General features: G+C 43.7%; 1 protein-coding gene across 1 annotated transcript in view; it reads right to left on the bottom strand.

Annotated features, from left to right (window-relative positions):
- Positions 1 to 135: 135 nt before the first annotated feature.
- LOC124171342 overlaps positions 136 to 23229 on the bottom strand; it is a 46410-nt gene continuing 23316 nt past the window's right edge. The window contains exons 2-4 of the mRNA XM_046550496.1: positions 22193 to 22418; positions 8897 to 9548; positions 136 to 1773 (exon numbers count right to left, since the gene is read on the bottom strand). Of these exons, the coding sequence (XP_046406452.1) occupies positions 919 to 1773; positions 8897 to 9548; positions 22193 to 22418 (1733 nt within the window). The 3' untranslated portion in view covers positions 136 to 918. The remainder of the gene's footprint in view (positions 1774 to 8896; positions 9549 to 22192; positions 22419 to 23229) is intronic.

Genomic DNA, 23229 nt, shown 5'->3' with positions numbered 1-23229 from the left:
GAGCTTAAGAAGTTGAAATATAGATGGGTTACTTTTGACTTTTCGTCTTTTGCCAATTATTGATGTATTGCCATGATGATGCGTTTTATTCCTTAACTCACTTAAAATACGAGGATAAATAAAGATGGTCAGAAGAATTTTTAAGAAATTTTATTATATTAAATAAATTAGCGCTGATTACACAGGATCCAGTAAACATAGACCATCGTCTGCCGAGAGCGTGGTTGATGCGTATCCGAACGCAGCCTCGCGCGCAGACCCTAACACGGTCGATGGGAGACCCCTGTCCCTCAAAGGCCCATTATGAGAATTCAGGAAGGCCTTCCAATAAAACGGAGATTGCTGAAAGATGAGCCGTATCGCTTAGTCGATCACAACTTGGCAATCGCTCCTGCAGCAAGCTCAACTATTGTAGCATCCGTCGCCACATCCATTGAACTACAAGAATCCCAGAAATACTGCAGAGATGTTTACAGTGTTTCCATCATGTCACTTTGCGAACGGATGCCTTCGAAATGGGCTACAGTGAAAGTCATAGCACCATTTACTTCAAGCAAGCACACCTTTGTCTACTTCCATAGTTCGGTGCTGCTCCGTAAATCAACGTTGCAGACAATCAGACAACTGTCTCTCCACAGTTCCAGAGGACATTTCCAGGCATCTTCCACCTGAAGAGGCCACGGTAACGGGGTATGGACTAACGTTATCAGGACTGACGAGGGCGATAGCACTGGAAAACGGAGTCAGTTGAAATCGACACTACCAAATCCTCGAATTTAACAGCATTTTTTTGCCAGCCCACTACTTGTACTTGCTTAAGTCCACTGCCAAAAGATAACCCTTTCTTTGGAGATATGGCGCACGATCATTATGGAAGCGGACGCTCACGTGCACTGAAAAATACTGCTTTGTGGAGGCTCACTGGTAGAGGCGGAAGAAGGGGTGAGCGGGGTGGTGAGGGGGCAGCGTGGGCAGCCGGCCCTGGTCGGCCCCGCGGCGCCGGCGCCACAGCAGGGCCGCCCACACGGCCACGATAAGCAGCTGGGCGAACACGAAGAGGAAGACGGTGAAGAGGAGGGCGGGGGAGGCGAAGCAGGGGGAGAAGCGGGCCGACGGCCCCTCCGTTCCCGCGCCCCCTGTCTCGTTACCGAACTGGAATTTGTCCGCGATGCGGATGCTCTGAACCACCAGCATCTCCTCGTCCACGCTCCGCCGCCGTCTCCCGTACGAATTGGTCTGCCTCACGAGGCCGTAGTAGTCCTCTATGTTACACACAGTGGGCTCGCACTGCGGCAGGCAGGGCGTAACCAGCGCTTTGAACTGGACCACGTCCGAGGTGGGGAACTTGAAGGCGTCGAAGGGTGCTTGGAGGACGCGCTTGCCGCCGCCGCCGCTCTCGCTGGTGAGGGCGCCCATGATGGTGGGGTCCGTGGGGCAGCCCAGGCTGTCCACCAGAAGGATCTCGCTGCCGTCCACGCCGTCCAGTGCAACGAGCTCGCGCACGAAGATGTCGTAGGGTGTGTCGCCGTCGAGGATCTCAAAGCGGAGGCTGAGCGGGTCGCCCACCTGGGCCGTGTGGATGTCCTGGCCGCGGCGGTCCGTGATGCGCATGGAAACGGTCGGGGAGAGCACGAACGATGACTCGGAGGCCGCGTTGGCCGGGTACTCCGCCATCTGTAGCTGCATGCCGTTGCTCACGCTCCTGTTCTGCAGGTTGTACGAGCACTTGACGGACAGGCCTACGTCTTCGCTCGTCACGATCTGATCGTGGTGCTGAAATAAAAAAAAATCGCGGTGAACAGAGCGAACAGGGGAGGAGGCAGCTGAAGTGTCCTCCGAGTGAAGCCATCAATGCCCTACCCACAAATATTCAACCACTCCCTTTGCAAAAACCTCTTCCCCTCCATGAATCATTATAAATAACCTCACTTGGAAATTTATCTTATTCCCACAGAAAACGTGACCAGCAATGACCACGAAATGTCAGTTAATAACCGAATAATGACACTCGAAAACTCGAAATGCAGCTGCAATGACCCGCGAAAGCTTTAATCAAGAAATACCCTTAATGCCTTCAGTCACTGGTGGATCTTGGTTTCGAACCGGGGGCAGGGGGGCGAGGAGGTAAGGGGAATATCCAGACGTCTTTGCCACCTCCAAAAGTAGGGCACTGATTTCAGTAAAAAAATTGAAATGCATACAAACTAAACCATCCATTTTATGTGTCCCGGAAAACTGGCCCCTGTGATATCGACATTCGAATCCACAAGAGCGCGTCGGATTGATGGGTTTTGGATGCTTGAGGTAGAAGCTGCCGTTGAAATCGGAAATGACCCCAAGGGATACAATGTATGGCTCTGTCTAGCAGTTCTGAATGAAACACACGAGCGACTTTCATTTCCGATGTGGTGTTGCAGAAAACTGATCGATCGTGTAATGCGGAAGTCGTAAGACGAGAAGGAGAAATGAGAGAAGTCTCTTGAAAACCCAAAGAAGAAGAAGAGGCAATTTCATCGGCCATGACATTAGACATGATGAAGGCCATCGCAGAGAGCCAAGTGAAAGGGAGGAACGTCGAAAGAAGGCCTCGGATAAAGGATGGAAAGGAGAAGAACTTTGTAAAAGATTGATTAAGTGGAGACCTACGTCGGACCAATCTCTGAATTGTTTTCGAGGATCATTTTGTGGGGTGCGCAATTTTTGAATACGTCTACGACACCACACACAGCTCAAAGCGCCGGAAGAAAACGATTCATGAATGAAGGACCATCACCAATGATTGGAATCTTCAGTTTTATTTATTGATCATATTTTTATTATTATTACTATTATGGCTTTACTTGAAGTGAGCAGCCCATTCCTCCAGATGGTTCCCTTAGAGGTAGCAATCATCTGAATTTACGCACATGTAGATGCCAGTAAGGTGAGTGACCAGTGGTATCACTACACAATAGGGTGGTTTCCTTCATCAAAGAAAACGAAAGGCATTGATTGCGATTCGTTACCCACCATTTGTATTCATAATATACAAATTATTTTGTTTTAGAAATACCGGGTTAGACGAATGGCAATGGTCCATTTTTATCCTCATTTGAAAAGGGCCAGATTGGCGCCCATGCGATGCCACTCCACGTGACGTCACAGGGGCCTAGTTTCTATACGAGAAGATAGGAGTTATACGTCGCCTGAGGTTACCATTGCATGCATGAGGCACAGAGCTCAGGGAAACATGTCTTAACAATCACTTATTAAAACTGGCTAAGGTCGGAAAGTTTTCCTCGTTTGATAAGTTATTAATAATCCTTATTTAAGCCAAGCGCTACCAGTCAGCAGGGTACTAGGCTAGCCGCTAGCAGCCTGCGTCGTATCACCGCTAAGCCTCGCCTCAAGGTCACCTCGCAGGGCGGGAGGGGGAACCAGAAATACGTCACGCGGAGAGACTTCCCGACATTCATACTTAAGCGTCGCGTTTTCGCGCGCTTGAAAATTTTCACTTTTCATTTAATCGCGAAAAATAGATATCGTCATTTAAAAATCTAAAAGCGTGAAATACGTACTCCAGGAGTAATAATCTTTCGATTTAGGCAATAAAAAAATAATAGGAAACCACCCTATTGTTTTATCTTTCTGGCCGATTGATTAACGGTTGGGGTATTATATCCCTGTGAAAAACTAATTTTCAGGTGGTTGAGTACTTTAAGCTAATTCTATCGGTGTGTCACCCTTGAATAAGTATAGATTATTATTTATCATCATGGCTCGTAAAATACTGACAATCACGATTTTTCGCGCTTCACAAATATATGTTAAGTACCTATTTAGTCCAGTAAATTGAATTTTTCAGTTGATACTTTGCTTCTCTGCAGAGTTAAATCCACGATACGCTGCATAATCGAGTATTTAGAGCCTGCACAAGTATTTAATTGAATTTCCAGCTGTGGGTAGAGTATGCTTGCACTTTTTCATACTTACTGGAGGAGGAAAGATAGTTTCGAATCCTATTGGCGAGATGGCATTTCAACTCTTAAAAATGACGTTCGCAGGGAAGAATTAGATGATCAACGCCAGCGATTCTTATTTCATTATACCCTCTCGAAAAAGATTCTGTTTTCAATTTGGGATTTCAGCAGCATGTAGTGTGGGGATATTTACGATAATGTATTGGAGTACCGATTGTTTACATTTTTCTAGCATCGGGATGCAATGAGGCTCTTAAATAAAATCCCATAACTTGATTCACGATTTGAATTTAGTGGTATTGAGGGATTAGGTTTTCCTTCGCTGACATTAGTCATTAGTGCAGACACTGTTGGCGGATGATACCGAGACAATACCCTACGTATCAAGTTCCCGTGTTTTCCGTTCCTATATTTGCATCCTTTATAGAATGAATAGATGCTCCTTCACTACTAGATTGCGGTGTCAATTATAAAGCTCGACACATAAAATTGTTGTCACCGGAGGCATTGGCTATGGGCCCACTAATTTGCAAGTGGCTGATTACCGGTAAATCAGCCAATAACCAATAATTATTACAATCACGGGTATAGTCACAGCGCGCGGCGTCTCTCTCCGAGACTAAGTCTTACTTCAGAGTTTTCTGGGCATGGAAATAGAGTATAGTGCCTTGAAGAAAAAATAGGCGTTTCAAAACATAAATTACCTTTTGATTAGATTCACGCGAAGGCAAATCGTAAAAGATATTTTTTTTACAGTCTACTCAAATAAGAAACACTACCTGCTTTGGCAGTCTACCTTAATTATCAAGGGCAGACATTTTATGGTTTCTCACGAGAACTATGGATAATGAAATGGTATTGTATTAAGTATGAAGTATATACAGAATTTAGGTACCAATGAGGTTTCCACATGCCTGTATGGTAACGGATAATCGTTATGCTGCTTCATAGTTAGCTGCCAGCTTGAAATATATACATAAAGATAACGATGTAAGATTGAATATCATGAGATGGAATTTTGTAAAACCTTCCCTACAGGCATCGGCGCAGATCCTGTCCTATGGACTGCCCTGTAGCCCCCCTTGACAAGTTTCTGTAACCGCCACTTATGGTTTAAAATGCTTCTTGCATATGCTGGTACGCTCGCGTATCGAATGGATTTTTCTATCATAAAATAGATGCAAGTTGTTTTATATTATCAGCTAAAAGTGAGACAATGGCTCTTTACGCCATTTGAAGTTTTGAATGCGGAGCATTGTGGCTTAGAGAGCAGGAGTGATTTTGGCGGTAAATTTAGTGACGTAAACGGATCATTGTGACGACAATGAGGACGACATATGTCGTCCTCATTATATAAGATAGTCGATCAAAGAAAGAGCACTCAAACTCACTGATAATTTAATTCATGACTACTTGTAGCTTCAAATAGCGGGTGAAGCCTTAGCACAAAGAAGAAACCCCCAATCTTTCCTTTCTTCCTGAAATTCTCCGAAATTGTCTCCGAATATACTGAAATAAATAACTCTTAAAACTCCCACTTCGGAAGCGTATACACTACAGACAGGGGCGGATCCAGGATTTTTTTCTGGGAGGGGCACTAGCAAGGCCGTATCCAGGATTTTGTTCTGGGTGGGGCACAAGGATACCTCGCAATACAAAACGAATGCAATGATAATGGGACCGTATTAAAAATCTTGCATATTTTTGAGGGTCTGGGGGGGGGGGGGGCACGTGCCCCCCCCCTGGATCCGCCTATGACTACAGACGATGCTGAATTTAATTTAGACATCCCATACACCGAGGAATCGATGGAAGAAATCTCTATACAACGTGATGGGATAGTTAAATCACCACAATCGATAAAGAATACTAAATCTCCGAGTACATAGGGAATACCCGCGCGTGTCCTCAACTTGAGGACACCTCAAGGAGTTAGCTGCATAGATCGCACCTTAATTACAGATAATATTCAAGGAGTCACAATCTGAAGGAAAGTTACCGCTAGCCTGGTAATTTGCGAGCATTATCCCCATATTCAAAAAGGGAAACAGATATGACCAAGGCAATATCGTCCACTTTCATTAACATCGATTATAATAACACTGTTCCTCAAAAAAATAGTTAAAAAAATGCCCCGCTACAATTTAGGGTGTTTCTAGCTAATTTTGGGTCGCTGAATCCGAAAATGACCTCCGTTTTTTTCTATCACCCTCCATTTTTACGCAACCCCTAAATTGGGGAAAACAACCCCTTATCTAAACTTATAGCTTTTCAGGGGCTTTTACTAATTTTATTAGCTTCTGATTGAGTTTATTTGATTCTGACTGAGTTTATCTGATATTTATCTGATTCTGAAAAATGACGTTTTAAGGCTATCAGGGTCAAGAGAGAGACAAACTTCACTGGGGTTGAAAAGATTTAGGGGGTGAAAATTGAAAAAAAAATTGGAAAACATTAATATAACCAATTTTCTTCGTTTTTTATGACATATGATATGGTAGCCAATGGAAAAGTTTTTAAGGGATGAATGCACTGTTCACCCCCCTATTTTGTATAGGATTAAGATAACATAAAATATAAGAGGGGAAGGGGGGTATACGAGTGGTATAGGAGGGGGTTTAGGTTTAAATTTTATATCCTGTAGGAAAAACTTCGCTGTCGCTTACATCTTCCGTAAGCCAGCTCTCTGTCCCCATGACCACGTCTGCGTCCCGAGAAATATGCTCGATTTCGGCGCGCTTGTTTTTTATGCTACGGTAATTAACTACAAACCAAGCGGTGGACCAAACGGTGCAGAAGCGAGAATAAGAAAAGGGGTGAGACAAGGTTGTGCGCTTTCCCCCTTAATTTTTAATGTTTACATAGAGAAAGCCATCAACGAAATCAAGCAGAAAGCTTCGGGTGTCAATATCCACGGAGAAAAAATTAGTATGCTGCGATTTGCTGACGACATAGCAGTCATAGCCGAGACAGAAGGATTTGAAGAAGACGTTGACAAACATGGAAAGGACAATGGCCAGATATCAGCTGAAAATCAACAAAAAGAAGACTAAGATATTAGTTTGCAGTAAAAGAGAGGAGGCTAAAACAAACATCAACCTAGGAAAGCATTAGCTTGAAGAGGTGAACGAGTTCTCTTACCTGGGAAGCCGAATTACCAGCGATGGACGGAGCAAGAAAGAAATACACAGAAGAATAGCGCAGGCGAAGAGGGCTTTCTACAAAAAGAAGAATCTTCTTACAGCTGAAAATACCAGCATAGAAGTAAGGAAACAATTCATCAGATGCTACATATGGAGTATGTTTCTCTATGGAAGCGAGGCTTGGACGTTGACAGCAGCAGAGAAGTCTAGAGTGGAAGTATTCGAAATGTGGTGCTACCGAAGAATGATGAAGATAAAATGGATTGACCATGTGAGTAACCATGAAGTGCTAAGGAGAGTAGGAGAAAAGAGAAGCCTCCTAGAAACATTAAGCAGAAGAAGGGACAACTTAGTTGGCCACATTTTGAGGCACGATGGTCTGATGAAGACAATCGTTGAAGGACAAGTGGAAGGGAAAAAGGGCAAGGGACGGCCCCGAATGAGTTATATCGGACAGGTTATAAAGGATGTAAAAGAGAATAAATATGTAGCTATGAAGAGATTAGCGGATAGGAGAGAGAAATGGAGAGTTGCCTCAAACCAATCTTAGGATTGTTGACTAATGATGATGATGAATTAACTACAACAAGGTTAATGTCTTATTTTGTAGTTCGAGTTTCGGATGGTTCTTTTCCAAGCTTTCGTGTACTAAGTGGGTGAATTTTGCTGGGAGTGCTAATAACATTTGGTATGTTTACTTTCTCTAGAGCACGCGTTTTGGGAATAGTTACGCTATAGTCCTGCGGTACCGCTCCTAAGCTTACTTTCTTGTGAATACTTTCGCAATGCAGATTTCCTCGGAGGCTACATTTAGTTAAATCATCAATAATCCCGCTAGATGACCTACCCTCTAGTCTAAAAATACCTACAGTGCTCAAAAATCCTTAGAGCCACCCGTTCAGACGCCTCTTAGGATTAATGCACCCCTGACGAATTGAGGGGAGCCCGGCACGATCTAAGCACCGGCCGAAGATCCATGAACTCTGCCCCAAAGCTCACACAGAGTTCCCATAGCCTCTTGTTGATCCAGGAAATCCTGTCCCAAACTCGAGGGCCGCAGTCCGTCCGTGGAACAATGCTGCAGATGGACAGTCGCAGTTCGACACCAGTGCCCCGCCGAACGCGTTCCACCTCCGATCTTAGACCCCTAAAGGAGTTTGAGATGTCATCGGCTCTGCGTTCTGAGGCATCATTATTGCTGACATGGGCCACCACCCGTAGGCTAGAGCAGTCCGTGTCCCTCACCGCTGCTTTTACCGCCGCCGTAGTGTGGGGTAGGAATCCCCCTGGTAAACACCGGGAGGTGACCCGTTTGTCAGCTCCGTCTCTCCTTGCCCTCTTCTCCACCAGGGGGAAAATCTGCTGGACCGTTGTTAATGGCTTCCGGGTGCAGCTGCGTGTTGCATTTTGTCTTGCAAGGTCTCGCGTCCGTTACAGGGCGCATCATCAGGCGATGAATGAAATTACGGAATTGGTCCCTCCCTACTCCGGTAGATGGGGGAGGTTGGACGAGTATATTAATTGACAACCAATTCCGTAATTTCATTCATCGCCTGATGATGCGCCCTGTAACGGACGCGAAAGCTTGCAAGACAAAGCGCTACACGCCGCTGCACCCGGAAGCCATTAGCAACGATGCCCCTCGCTGCGAAAACCTAGGTTCAAAATCTGCTGGACGTTACATTCCCTAGCAATACGATTCTCGTTAGCCTCTTTCCGATTCCCCTACTTCAGTTAGCCGCGGAACGAAAAATCGAGATGAAGAGTATTTAAACGGTGAAAATAAAGCATTACCTGTATAATAATGTTTGCACTGAATTTCCCAGGCGCCTCTTGCTGCACGTCACAGTTCAAGTCGTGGTAACCTAAATTCAGCTCGAATTCCAGGCTGTTGGTCACGTTAAGGACACACGAATTGGGCCGAGCCTTAACGTACACCTTTCCGTTGAATATCCGGTTGGTTTGGATGCGGGCCACCATGTCGGTGGCGCGACAGTCGATGGTGACGTTGTAGCACGACGTCACCTGGTAAGTCATCGCCTCTTCCACGTCCAGGTACGGCGCCTCAATGTGCACGAGGCTGGCCATGGAGTGATGCGACAGCCGGCACACCTTGTCGCCCGTGTCTCCGTAGTCAAAGGTGTGGCACCGGAAGTTGGCGTCGAGGCACAGCTTCCGGCAGTCTTCAAGACTGGACACGTCTTGCCGCACCGCGTCCACCGTCTTTAGGATCTTCCCCGCCATTTGCTGGAAGTCGCACATGCGCACCGGCTCCGTCACGCAGTTGGACTCGATGTACACGTTCTTGGGTGCTTGTCCGTCGGCGGCCATCTTGGGCTTCCGGGGATCGTCGCTCCACGGAACCAGCATTCGGTGGCCCCACGCCGTGAAGCGGTCCATGTCGCTCAGTTCGCAGACGCCGGTCTCATAGTTGTAGTTGGCCGACCTGCAAGAGAGGTTTTTTGGCAAATGAACAAATGGAGACATAGACCTCTTTGGTGGCCATTCCAAAATTTATGCTGGCTACATCTAGGAGTGATAATCCTGCAGGCACGCTGTGAGAGGCGTAGCCAGGGGGGGGGCACAAGTGGCACGTGCCCCCCCTGGCACCTATTAATGTTAGCAGGAAAATATGTACCTATAAATCAAATTTATTCTACTCCACCCATATGTTTTAGCAAAACAGCTTACCGACGACCCATCAATTGAGTAATTTAAAGTGCCAAAATGGAATAAATGTTATGTCTAGAGATAAAATGTTCACATTTTCCCCTTGACCCCACTGGTCGTGAACCCCAACACATCATTCTAGCAAACGCCCCTGCACGCTATAATAATGCAAAGTATTTAAAGCATAAATATCATTACTTATGTATACCTTACGTACTTTTTTACTATTTTTTCAGGGCATGAAAATAATGTTATACGCATAAAAATTATTACATTATGTTTATTTTAGCGAGGTAATTGTTAAGATCTGTGATTAGGGCACCTATGTACCTACATGCGTCAAAACATGAAATAAAAATGTTTGGAGGCAATATAGGCAGTAAACAAAACTCAACGACTTTATATCTGCAAAAAGTAATGGATTTTTTCCAAAGACAGCGATGAAATGCAGAAATTTTTGAAAATTTTCGTGCAATTTTGGCGATTTTAAACATGAATATTTTTCTTGTACTGTTTTGTATTGCCATGCATCATTAGTTTAATACTGATATAATTTTACTAGTTTACTATCATTTTTTAAATACACACTATGGTTGTATACGATTAACTTTTTTCAGGGACTATGCTAATCATTTTTAATTGTAGAAACTATAATCAGATGAAAAATTTCGAATGATATTAACTCCAAAAGCAGGTTTTTTTCTAGAGGCACTTCAGTGCTCTTTAAAATTCACGTGCAGCAATTGATCATTATTTTTATCCCTCCCTTGAGTCACGTGTGTTTCTTATCCTAACTGATGTTGTTTCAATTTATTTATCTCTAAAAATAATATCAAATATTGGTAGCATTTAATGAACGCTAAATTTGAACCGGTTAACAATTATAAGCTGATTGGCATTACCTTCAAGCTTTCGTGGCTTCATGAATGCGGCTGTAATTACTTTGTGATGAACACAGCGTGAAAAATGAAAAAGTAGAATTGGCAAAAAGTCATCATTGGGGCCGTACATTTCGTCATTCGTAGCCTTGGGGCGTTTATGAGGTCGTAAGAGTTTCGGCGCGGGATGTCGAGTCTAGAATGACCAGAATTCGACCAGCCTGAGCAGGAAGGTGCGTCAAATAGTGATGAATATTAATGAGGCTTGAGTCATGGGGGGATTCCGTTATGAGGAAACGACGTCCACTCAGTCGGCTGCAGCATTTTGGACATCATGGGATAATGAAAGTCTTAACGAAGCGTTGGTGATTGTGGTTAATGGAGACAGAGGCTAGAATGTTCGAATGTGAAGCATAAGCCGAGCCTTTGAAGCTCCCGCTATCATTTCAGAAAACCTTTACGAATCGTGTGCCTGGGAAGCGGAATCATCGGCATGCTTTCATTTAACGATTGGCGGCGATTTCTGTGCGTGTTTTCACGCGCTTATAGGGCCAGTTTTTTTACACGGGGTACGAATCTCCTTATTTTCTGCTCTAGATACTACGCTTTCTCAATCGGGCGCAAAATTATTTGAGAATTTGAGCAGGAGCTATTTTGCCACCTCGGGTTCATGCATTCGCGCATGACATTTCTCTTCTCTGGTCTCGTGACGTCACCTCTCTTAACACCTTTATCTCTTCACTCAACTCTTCTGCCTCAGTTTCATTCACTTCTTCTATAACCAATACTAACATCACTTTCTTGGATGTGGACATACACCTTTCTAGCAACAACAAATTCAAGACATCGGTCCACATCAAAGCCACTAACACGCAGCAATGCCTCCACTACAACGCTGTTGCCATCCTCCACACACCAAGCGTTCAGTCCCTTATTCTCTCTCCGTCCGTGGCCATAGGATCTGCAATGACCCCGAAGACCTTCAGAAGTTCCTCTCCAAACTACACACGTCTCTTCTCCGCCGCGGGGACCCCGAAAAACTTTCAATTCATAAAATGAGAAAAAACATATATTTCTAATAACACAATATACACCTCCCAGATTTTCCCTTCTACTCCACAGATCACCTGTAAGAGACCGCCTAACCTAAGTACCATCTTCAAAGCCACCCGCCCTCTTAAAAAGTCGCAGTCAGTCACCACCACCACACACTCACCATGGAAACGTCCCAGATGTAAAACCTGCAAGATTTTCTCTCCACTCCCTGCCTCTTTTCTCCCCAAACTCAAATGCCTCCCGATATTTCCCTCCACCACCCGTACGTCCACCAACATCATTTACCTCCTTCATTGCAACTTCTGCCCCGCTTTCTATGGAATTCTTCTATTTTTCATTGCAATATTTTTACCCTCTGATTTCTGGCTTTTTTCCATCTACCACAGATCCGTTGTCCTCGTCCTTTTTCCATTATATGTTCCTATGTATCGGCCATATTGGCTTATTTCACTTGGGCTCAGCGTGCCTCGAAACGCATGTTCCTGTCTCTTTCCTGCTATCGTGTGAGTGTGTATCTTTCCTTTCATTCTTGTGTCATATAAAAAACAGTGAAAAATCGTATTTTCGATCTAGTAGGCCCTGGTGGGCCTCTAGTGGGCTGGAAGTGTGGGGAGGTCTTAAACCCTTTCAAATCAACCCAAATTACGACGGAGAATCACTGAATAATGCGGCCGTGCCCTTGTGCGTGCTTTATGAATATAAATCAAGTTAATTTGCTTAATTTTTACTCATTTCGGGGAGGGACACTCTTGTTAGTGTGGAGCCTACCCTTGGGTCCATTCGCGTACAGTCTATCTGTAACAATTTCTATAAATAAATCTTATGGCTGCGATTTCCTGTACGGGCAGAATTCCTCACCGTGTTATTCGCATGCACTGCACCCGTCTTTCGACTGCATCTGCGACTGCGGAGTGCCCCATTGAACGATTTTCCTCATTTGAGTGATGAGTACGACACTAACGACGTGAAACCTTCACTAATATATAACAGTCACTGCATATTTTCTCCCAGCTTGTCTAAATAGGGTAGTTTCCTTCATCAAATAAAACGAAAGGCATTGATTGCGATTCGTTACCTACCATTAGTGTGTTCATAGTATACAAATTATTTGGTTTAAGAAATCCCAGTTCAGACGAATGGCAATGGCCAATTTTAACCGCATTTGAAAAAGGCCAGATTGGCGCCCATGCGATGCCACTCCACGTGACGTCACAGGGACCTAGTTTCTATACGAGCAGATAGGAGTTTTACATCGTATGAGATTACTAATGCATGCATGAGGCACAGAGCTCAGGGAAACATGTCTTAATAATCACCTTTTAAAACTGCTTATGGTCGGAAAGTTTCCTTCGTTTGATAAGTAATTAATAATCCTTATTTAAGCCTAGCTTTACTTGCTAGCAGGGTACTCTGCTACCTGCCAGCAGCCTGCATCGTATCAGCTCTCAAAGCCTCGCCCCAAGGTCACCTCACTTTGCGACAGCGGGAACCAGAATGACATCACACGGCGTTTTCCCAGCAATCATACTTAGCTGTCGCGTTTTCGCGCGCTTAAAAATTTTCACTTTTCATTTAATCGCTAAAAATATATATCGTCATTTAAAAATTTAAAAACGCTAAATATGTTCTACAGGAGTAATAATATTTCCATTTAGGCAATATTAAAATAATGGGAAACCACCCTATTGACTTAAATTGGAAATTGTAAGTTTCATATGTTGTAAATAATTGAATATATTATTTTGGAAAAAAAGTCACAACAGAAGAATTCTAGCTTTATTGGTGTAATGAAACTTTTAAAAACAAAATATATGCAGTTGTAAAGTAATAAATCAAATAATAGTAATGACAAAAACACAACCTGTCGAAGGGCGTCGCCAGCAGCGAGCTGGGGGAACTAGAACTGCTCTTCCGCTCAGCGAGAGGAAGGGGGGCTGCGAAAGAATGGGAGGGTAGGGGCCGTGATGGGGATGGAGAGTGTCCTCTAGGTGTCTGGGGGAGTACGTGCGAGCTAAGTGATTTGTGCAGTTTGAGTCTCCAGTCTGTCTCCTCTTCTTTAGGTCTAATTCCAATAACACAGTCCTGCATTTTTACGGTTCTGCCATGTTTTTCAAGTTTTGTTGATGGAGTAACCTATATTTTTGTGTGCTGAATCCGAAAAATGTCTTATTTTTACTAGATTGAGTCAGAACTCTTTTTTAATTCGCCATCTGTCAATTTCTAAACTATCATACATGGAAGAAAATCCAAAATATAAGAGAACCAATTGTGTGTATACTAACGAGTAAAATACTACGTAATGTGAACATACCTACTTTTATAATTATTGCGGGTAATCCTTAGTACTTTCACCATTGGATATAATAGTGAATATTATATTAATACTATTATGCTAATTTAAGCAAAGTTATGCCGTTGTAGTGAAAACTTCTCGCCGCTTTTTGAGAGCGGTCTAATACAGGAACTCGTGATTCGTTGATTAATCGACAATTAAAAGTGACGGAACCATGATTAACAAAGTTAAATTATCTCTGAAATGCGACATATTTGGATTCATTCTTTTTTTATATCAGGTGTGCATTCCTATTCTTGAAATCATACGGAGGTAATACACTAACCGCGGAAAGTTATTGATTGTCACCGAAGAACAGGGCACATATGTGACCCATGCTATCAGCGTGATTTAAAAAAATTGGGGACCAGAAACACGAGTCGCGTGGAAAGAGGGAAGCTGGCATGGAGGAGAGGGGGAGAAGCTATTCGAATGACTCCGATTCCCATTTTTCTCAGGTAACTTGAAACTTTTACTCGACTTCAGTGAAAGTTTCCTCAACTATAGAAATCCGGGCTCTATCCATTCCTACTCCCCATTCCACTTCCATTTTTAATTTTTCGCTGGAAACTACTTCCATGATGAAAATGCTTCTACAATGTCAAAAATACACTGTGTTAGGTGTCATTTACTTTTGTATTTTGTGCATAATACGAATATTACAATCCAATTTCATCATTTGCCGAAAGTCATGGCAAGACACTTTTGGGCCCAACAGTTGTCTCATTTTTTTGGCCTGTAGAAACTGGGAGCTTTGAAGAAGGTTGCCTGAAAAAGGTCAGTTGGCGAGAAAGGAGGAGTGGTGAAATGCGTTTCAATTTTTTTCGTGTAACTTATTGTTTTATTTCGAAAGATTCATATTCTTCGTCACGTGAAACCTGAGCGAGCATTTACCTGGGGTGCCACAGGCTTGTTGGGGGGCTACAGAGGGGAGGAAAACATTACATGCGTGGACTGAGGACTGACAGATAGTGGATTTTGAGAAATGTGGGACGTAGTTACTATTCTACGGCGGTTCTCCCTATGGTAGTTCCATCTTTTGGGGAAGATCCACACAATGTGCCAGTCGTGTTTAGCCTTAACGATGACAGATTGCCAACACTGAAGTTCAGCGCTTTGGGATGTAGTAGCGTCATGTGTGGATGGCATGCCGGATTTCTTACTTTTAAATGTAGTATTCACTCTTGAGCTATACTTCCTGAGATGCCAATGGGGTTTTTGTTGAGCAGTGTTGCTTCGCGAGGCGCCAGTCAGCTGTCCTCGATCACGTGAGCAACGCCGCGCGCGGCCGTCCCGCCTAACGGCAACGCGACCCTACCCGCCCACGCCGCTCTCCCGCTCGCCCGCCGTTTTAGCGCCACCAAACGCTCGTGTGCTAATGACGGCGGGCGGTGAACCTTGCTATGCAGTTGCGCCGAATCTACGAATACTCCAATGAAGGAGGACTCAACAGTCGGCCGCTAGTTACGTCGTCATCCACCGCGCATTTCAATGGATTCAACGAAGTCCTCACCCGCGTCGCTGACGGAAGAGCGATCCGAATTTCGCGGGTAAATAAGGTTGAGTTAGGGATGTGGACCGAACTTTATACTCATGGCTATATTAAGTATATGTCGACGATGGCCGAGGGCCCGTACCTTAGGGGCACCCACAACACTCGCGTCCCTCGTGAAGCGTTGACATATGAAACATGTCATAAGAAAGACTCAGAGTACTTGAGGAAAACTTTGTTTTGCTAAATGAAACGTTTTCATTGCCTACAACGTACTTAGTGTAAAAGATCATATTAAATAGTAAATAAAATTAAGGCGTCAAAAGAAGAAAGAGAATCAGATGCTTTTGAAAGGGTTATTCCAAAAGGGACATTAAGACGTTTTTTTAGATTTCAATGCATCTCCAAGGAACAAATTCATAAATAGGTAATAGAATCGTAATACACCATTAAATTTTATAAACTATGACATTATCACTTTTTATGGTACTTTTTCTAACGAAATTGCTATTCGTATTAACTTTTATCTTGTTTTTAAGAGCCTTAATAATGTCAAAATCCATATTTAGGCAAGGAATTTCCGACAATTTTCCGGGTGAAGGCCCCCGAATGGTGTTCCTCCGGATTGGAGCCCTCCAGTCGGGAGGGCCCCATCATGAGCCGCGGCCGAGGGCCCCCTATCACACCACACCGCCCCCGTATCTAATACATAACTTTTCACGGGGGGATCGGGTTGGTGTGGTGGCTAGAGTGTTGGCTTCCCACCCGGCAGGCTCGGGTTTAAATCCCGGCAGTGGCAGAGAATTTTCAGAGACTGCCCCGATCCCTGCTCGAGTGTTGTGTGGAGGACATTTCAAGCGCCACACTCCGTCCGTCGGATGGGACGTTAAGCCGTGGTCCCCTTGGCGCCTTTCGTTAAGAGCAGGTTAATGCCGACGCCGGGTTTCTCTCCACCCTTCCTTCCACACCCTTCCCTCATGGCGCAAATGACCTCAGCTGTCGGTCGCCTCCTCCAAATACCGTACCATACCATAACTTTTCACTGGTATTCCTACCATGTGAAAATACTCCATTGCAAACGTTAAGAATAATGGACCTCATCGCTGCTGGCATTTTTGGGAATGGATGAAAATACGTGAGCGGCCCGTGCCACAACCGAATGGGACCTTTCCTTCGTCTCCTTCATCCATGCGATGGCATCGTGTCCAGCGGACTGCGGCAAAATCGAAAAACACCTGGACACAAACCCAATTTCCGACTTTTATCCTGTCAGTCAAAAACCAGTGTTCTTTCCGAACATCCAAACAACCGAAAGCAGCCGTTGATATTAATTCAGGTGCGTACTTTGTGTTGCCTATTATGATAAGAAAGTGACAAAAGCGATGCAGGCTCCGATGGGCGTGTTGAGCTGACACTCGGAATGCCTCTTCTCCTGACTGGCGGATAATACACAAAGATAGTTCTTTAGGAGAATATATTACAGTTTTATACTCCAAAAACGTACTATTGAAGAATTATTTTACCTTCTTTTGCTAAATGAAACGTGTCATTTGGTATTATTATAAATCCTCATGCAAGGATTTTGACTCATATTATGTAATTTAATGGCATACTCTTGTTTTGAAACAGCCAACAAATACACTCCCTTAATGCAACAATAAAATTATTCACTAGGAGGCTATAATGGGTAGAAATGATGTTTTTTCAAGAGCACATAGACATTTTGCAGTTATCATTAAGTTATTTTCCTTATTTTTGAGATTCTCTGCTCGAATGAAATCGAGACATTGTATTTTTACTCTAATGGCCAGGCTTACATATGCATTCGGCGTCAACATCTCCAATCATTCACCATTAAAAAACGACCGCTGAACTTTGGCCCAGATTACTCTCCATTTTCACCCGCTCCGCTCTCGCATCGGATTTCATTGGTATTTGATATCGGTCCAGTCAGAATGAAACGAAAAAAAAACTTGATGTAATAATTGTTTTATGCAGCTAAGCTTGCAAAAAAGTAATTCACTAGAGGCTTCACTAATCTGCCACCCAATTGCCAAATCCCTCGTCGAGGAATGAATCGGAAAGGGATTGCAACTTCCCATTTGCAAGGACTTGCAGGGTTCGTTAGGGGGGGGGGGGAGGTGGGGACCTCCCTCGAATCCTTCAGCACACGCTGGAAGACTTATGAAAGAGCAGAATGCGCAGCTGAAAGGGTCGGAAGGGAGTCCGGCAAACGAGCGCAAATGCATTAAGGACGGTTTATAGAAAAAATGTCACTAAATAATCCCGAGGGAGTCCTTGGCGTGAGATTCCAGGATCCATACGTCAATGAAGGCGTTCATCGATTAAAATAACGTGAAATTAGCGTGGGATTTGGTTGATTTTGAATTATCGGCGAAATTAGCGTGAAACTTTGGAACGCGGTGTCATTTTTCTTTATGCGCTCCGAATACGTGTTTTATTGGCTCTAACCGTTAATCGTGGAAGAAAACACCTCGAAATGAAAAAGACCGGTTCTGCAATATGGAGTTGAGGAGTGAACTCCAGGAGAGACATTGATGCAGGTGAGAATCAGCTCAACTCCAATGTCTTGTGTGCAGAAGCAGCAGAATATTTTTATTAGATTCCCTTAAAAAAAGCAGCGGTCGTCGAGAGAAAGCTGCAATCGTTAAGTTAAAAAAGGTAACCAAACGGTAGGATTGCTTATTAGCCCGTCAAATATGGATTGATGAACTGCTCGGCACTTCCCATTGAAAACTTAAATTAGAAGATGAGTCAACAGGTCATGGGGGGAGGGGCGAGCAAGTCATTCAACTTAAGAGCCATATGAACCGCCCTTCCAAACAGGAACCCCTGCTGCATGGAATACTGCCGCCCCTGAAAAAATCAATTCTATCACAGTAAAGTCATCGTGGTGAGATTTCCTGCTTCTCATTTCACTCTAGACAATGGAGGGCGCCTTCTGAGTGGGCGGTCTGTGGTGATTGAGTGCCCTCGACTGGGGCTCATGGTGGGACCCCCCCCTCAGCGTAGGATCCCCCCCACGGGAAAATTTTAGGAATTTGCATGCCCGGAAAAGGATTTTGACGCTATTTTGGCTCTCAAAAAAGATAAAATTAAAAAAATAAAAATTTTCAAGAAAACAATTCTATGAAAAGTGAGAACTTCACAACTTATAAAATTTAATTATGTATTATGGATCTATAATCTATTTAGAGAATTTGTTCCTTGATAGTACCCTGAAATATAATAAATAACCTTTTCGAATAACCCACTCAAAAAGCGAACGCAAAAATATAAAATATTACGAAGCACATTTTGCGGCTAGATAAAGACTTTTGATTGTCATGAATTAACAGTGTCCAATTAATTTTTACATGGCATATGGATACAGTCAAAAGTACGTAGCTTTTATCCATACTCGTTGATTATTGTTTTAAAGTGTAGATAAGAAATTGAGAAAAAAATGAGGTACTAATTTTGTAGAAAAATGAAGCCTGAATTAACTAACATGTGTCAAACTATTTTTAAAGGATAATGTTTAACAATTTGTTTCGCCCATATCGATCAGCTGACCAATTATAAATGTCGGGTAGAGAAGAAAATAACTAGTAAAATATTAGGAAATATTTTCATTGTAATCCTCATTGGTATTATTGATTATACTGCAATATTTACCTTGTCGCCAAGGTTTTCCAATCACTACAGCTGATGCAACTCCACTACGAAAGCTTTTCGGATTCCTAACGTCTGAATAAGTAAGTACTATAAAAATAAAAATTCAATAGGAAAATAGAATATTATTTTTATGCTACAAAAATGATATTTTTCGTTCCCAAGTTTCTTTTCTGTGGTTTTATTTAGGTATCTAAGTATGTCAGATTCACAGCATGAGTGCGATCTGGCCCGAGAGACCAAAAAATGTGCACGTGGGGCTGAGGGCCACCGGTTACGAAAAGGCGAGGACACCTTCCAGCGAATGCGGATTTATTTCCTCCGTGACTTCCGCGGAAGCGCACTGCAAAATTCTGCGTCCAACGCTCTAAGCTTTCCATGAATACGGATAAAAAAACTCAAAGTGAAACCCATGCTGAAAGTAAAAGGGCTCTGATGAGAAAGGGTAACTGACCCTCGAGTATCGATACTGTCAGGGTGCACACACACCCAAGGGTGCGAGTGAATTCCCGTTGGCGACGGCCACGGAAGAAGTGAGAGAGAGGAGGAGGTGCGAGAGCTAGCAGAAGCCACGCCCGCCTCATTCCCTCAAGGAGGAACACACTGAAGATAATACACCCTTGTCAAAAACGCCGAGGCAAGGATGGATTGTCTGAGATGACTCTACCGGCCGACAAGAGAACTATCTCCAAACTCAGACGGCCTCGAGGGAGGAGAAAAATTTATGTCCCACGTCCTCTTAAATTAGAGAAGCTGTTGTTGAAAAAGCATTTTTATCAGTACTTAACTGTCAAATATTAATTGACTCAATCAAAAAATCAATTTATTTTTTGTGCTTTCTTTCAAAGTGATTATGTGTTCAGGGACTCATAAAAAATACAATGTAAAAACTTTATTAATACTACCAGCACCTACACTATTACGGTAACAAGTACAAAATAAGCAATAAGATCAACAATAAACCATTGAAATTCATTAAATATTGCTGATATTCGACGCGAAGCCGAACTTGAATTCAACAGTCTATCCGAAAACTCGTTTTCTACCTTTTTCGGAATAATTTTTTGAAGATATACATTTAAGATAGACAGCAGAGGTTTCCGTGGAGTCCTTCCTCTTAAAGGCCTCATTCCCTCCAACCTATCAAGATTCGTGAATCGCCAAAAACTGCTACGGGCGTACAGAAAGCGTTACAGAGATGATAAACGAATTGGGTTGCGAACCGCTAGAGACTCGGAGGCTGCGCGCTAGGCTTAGGTTGCTTGAGCAATTGAGTATGGATAACTTTAAGAGCCACACGTAGAAGACCATATAGAACCACACTACATTTCCAAGCACGATAAAAACGATAAAATAACAGAGATATTTAGGCGAACGGATAGGTGCGGGAATTCGTTATTTCCCCCGCACGACAAAGGACTTCAATAAATGCATGGCGTAATTTCGTGAGAACATTTCCTTTTTATATGAATACGGCGGGTGTCCTGATATCCCCCGCCACAGAAGCAGCTTGCGGGGTAGTATCTAGATGCAGATGACCACCATAAAATTTTACTAACAAAACGACCTACTACATGTGCCCAGTAATGTCTTTCCTTATCGAAGAATTAGCCAAAAACCGCCGTTTCTAAGTCTTAAAAATCCCAAATACCCCATATCCCCAAAATCCCCTTCGGCAGGGAGGAATTCCGCAAACCCCTGGTTCCCCCTACCCTTTTGGTCCAAACCTAGATCTGTCTTTGGCATCAGGCATATCTCTGCAATTCGAAGGTTTTGCATTCGTAGATCGTTTCTTTTCTTTCTTTGCGTTTGGCGCAATATATTGAAAATAGAAACTAAGCGCACAAAAAATATAAATCTATGTACAAAACGAGCTAAAAATAAACTCAACTATGGATAGAAGAAAGAACTACACGGTAAGACGGTGTTTATTTAACTATTTAAATGAAAATACGAATGTCCCAACTTATCTGAATCTGTATGTAAACTCTCATTGTGTAGTAAATCGATACAGGAACCACTGCTCTTGTTCAGCCAAGCGCTCAAGTTTTATTTTAACATAATAGAGTTTTTTCTTCTTCTCGTTTCTTTCCTGCGCACAGCTTTTTTAAACGTATTTCAATGCAGCACTTCCAAGAGGATGACACTCTCTCACTAACCAAACCAGCATTCACTCAACTACTCAGGATTTCGCGATCAGTGTACGGAAAAATAGAGAATATTTTTGCTGCGCGTGCGCAAATTCCCCCCTCCAATAACACTTCCTTCCCTACTTCCCGTCCGTGGCACTGACGATGCGTCCCAAGGTAATAAATACCCCTTAGTCAAAAACTCTGACAAGTGAGTTGTGTAATCATTCCCAAACATTGTAATCCGACATTTTTTCTCAATGAATGAATTGGGGTATCGCCTACCTAGAAACACCTGCGGGAATGTCAGGTTTCGCTACGGACAGAAACTGAGCCAATCGCTCCGATTGGCCGATAGTTAACCCCGTTGCCGGATGCTCTGGACACCTCACGGTTTCAAATTCTTTGCCTGCATTTGCCTTTGTCCAGAGCATGCGAGCCGGGCGGAGTCAAAGCCAATCGGAGCGCTTGGGCCACAGTCTCTGCAGTTTAAAAATGGTGCGAATTCGACCTGCACATCATTGGTAATTTTGATTCCTACTGGAATCAGCTATTCAGGATTAATAATTTAGGACAACATTTTTCTCTGCCCTGTATATAGGCGAGAAAATCAGCGCCCTGATGGCGATAGCGGAGTTAGCCATGGGAACGTCGGGAGCAGAAGATCTGACCCGGTGGGAAACTCGATAAGAACTCATTTAAGCCTTATTTATAGCTCATTTATCCGTGAAATTCGGATGGCTCTACCTGTCAGCAACGCGAGAGTCGACTTTTGTGAACTCATTCAAATGCGCGGTGGGTGGAAACACATGTGGAGGGCGACAGGAGAATCCTGTGTGGTGGGTGGAGCGTTCTCACCTGCAAATGAACGTCTTCTCTCCGAGGCAGTGTTGCTCGCACTGTTGCCGCGTCGTGGCCTGGCGTCGGCGTCGCGGCGTCTCGTGGTTCAGCCGGTAGCCCGGCACCAGCTCGACGGCCCACGGTCTTCTGCGTCGGCCCAATAGGCAAGCCTTCCCGGCTCCCGCCACGCACGTCTTCTGCGCGAACAGCGTGAACACGGGAAACTGGGACGGGGTGAGTGCATCTGCGGAACATCGAAACGTGGTGGATGAACATACGAGCATAAAAGAGTTTTCATGAGGAGTCATTCGAACGTTGACAGATTTTAGCTTTCAAATTGAGCGTATTTGAGTAACAGTCTTGTACCATATAGAGCAATGCGGGCTCGGTGGATATTAAACCAACCACACGAATGTTTACAATTTTTTAATTTTATTATCATATTTATGTGTCTGATAATTATATGGTACACATGTATGTGGTGTATCTATTGCATGCTGGTGATTATTCACCTGCTGCCAAACACCCTACGTGGCCTACGGTGGCACGCAGGGTAGATGCTGATATTTATTTCGCGGGAGTCGCTAGGGACTCGAGAATTTCGTTCTAGACTCCCTTCAACATTTTAATTTTAACGTATCGAATAAATTACCGTTAAATGACATAAAAAATAAGAACAATTTAGTAAGGCGCCTGGTATCACTGTTTTTATACTGTACGATCCCTCTTACCAGTTTTTTGGCGGCGGCTGAGGTGTTAAGCTCGCATTGTAATTGGTTACGTGCGTGTGGTCGCAGCGCTTTTGCGCTCGAATCCACGCGGCTGCCCTTCCTCTCCTCTCGTAACTCAGCTGACCGTGACGAAGCGAGGTGCACTCTTTAACCACGATGATACCCATCGAGTTCTTGTGATCGGACCGTATCGTGAGCGCATGTATATCTATAAACGGGGTCATTTAACAGCTTCAACACATTACACAGCTTATATTCACTTTACGGGCAACTAACCAAGCTCCCAATCGTGAAAACGACGTTTATAGTTAATTGGGACTGGTC

Source organism: Ischnura elegans, chromosome X (genome assembly GCF_921293095.1).
Source record: "Ischnura elegans chromosome X, ioIscEleg1.1, whole genome shotgun sequence".
Classification (NCBI taxonomy): domain Eukaryota; kingdom Metazoa; phylum Arthropoda; class Insecta; order Odonata; family Coenagrionidae; genus Ischnura; species Ischnura elegans.
This window is presented reverse-complemented; position numbering and strand designations above follow the sequence as displayed.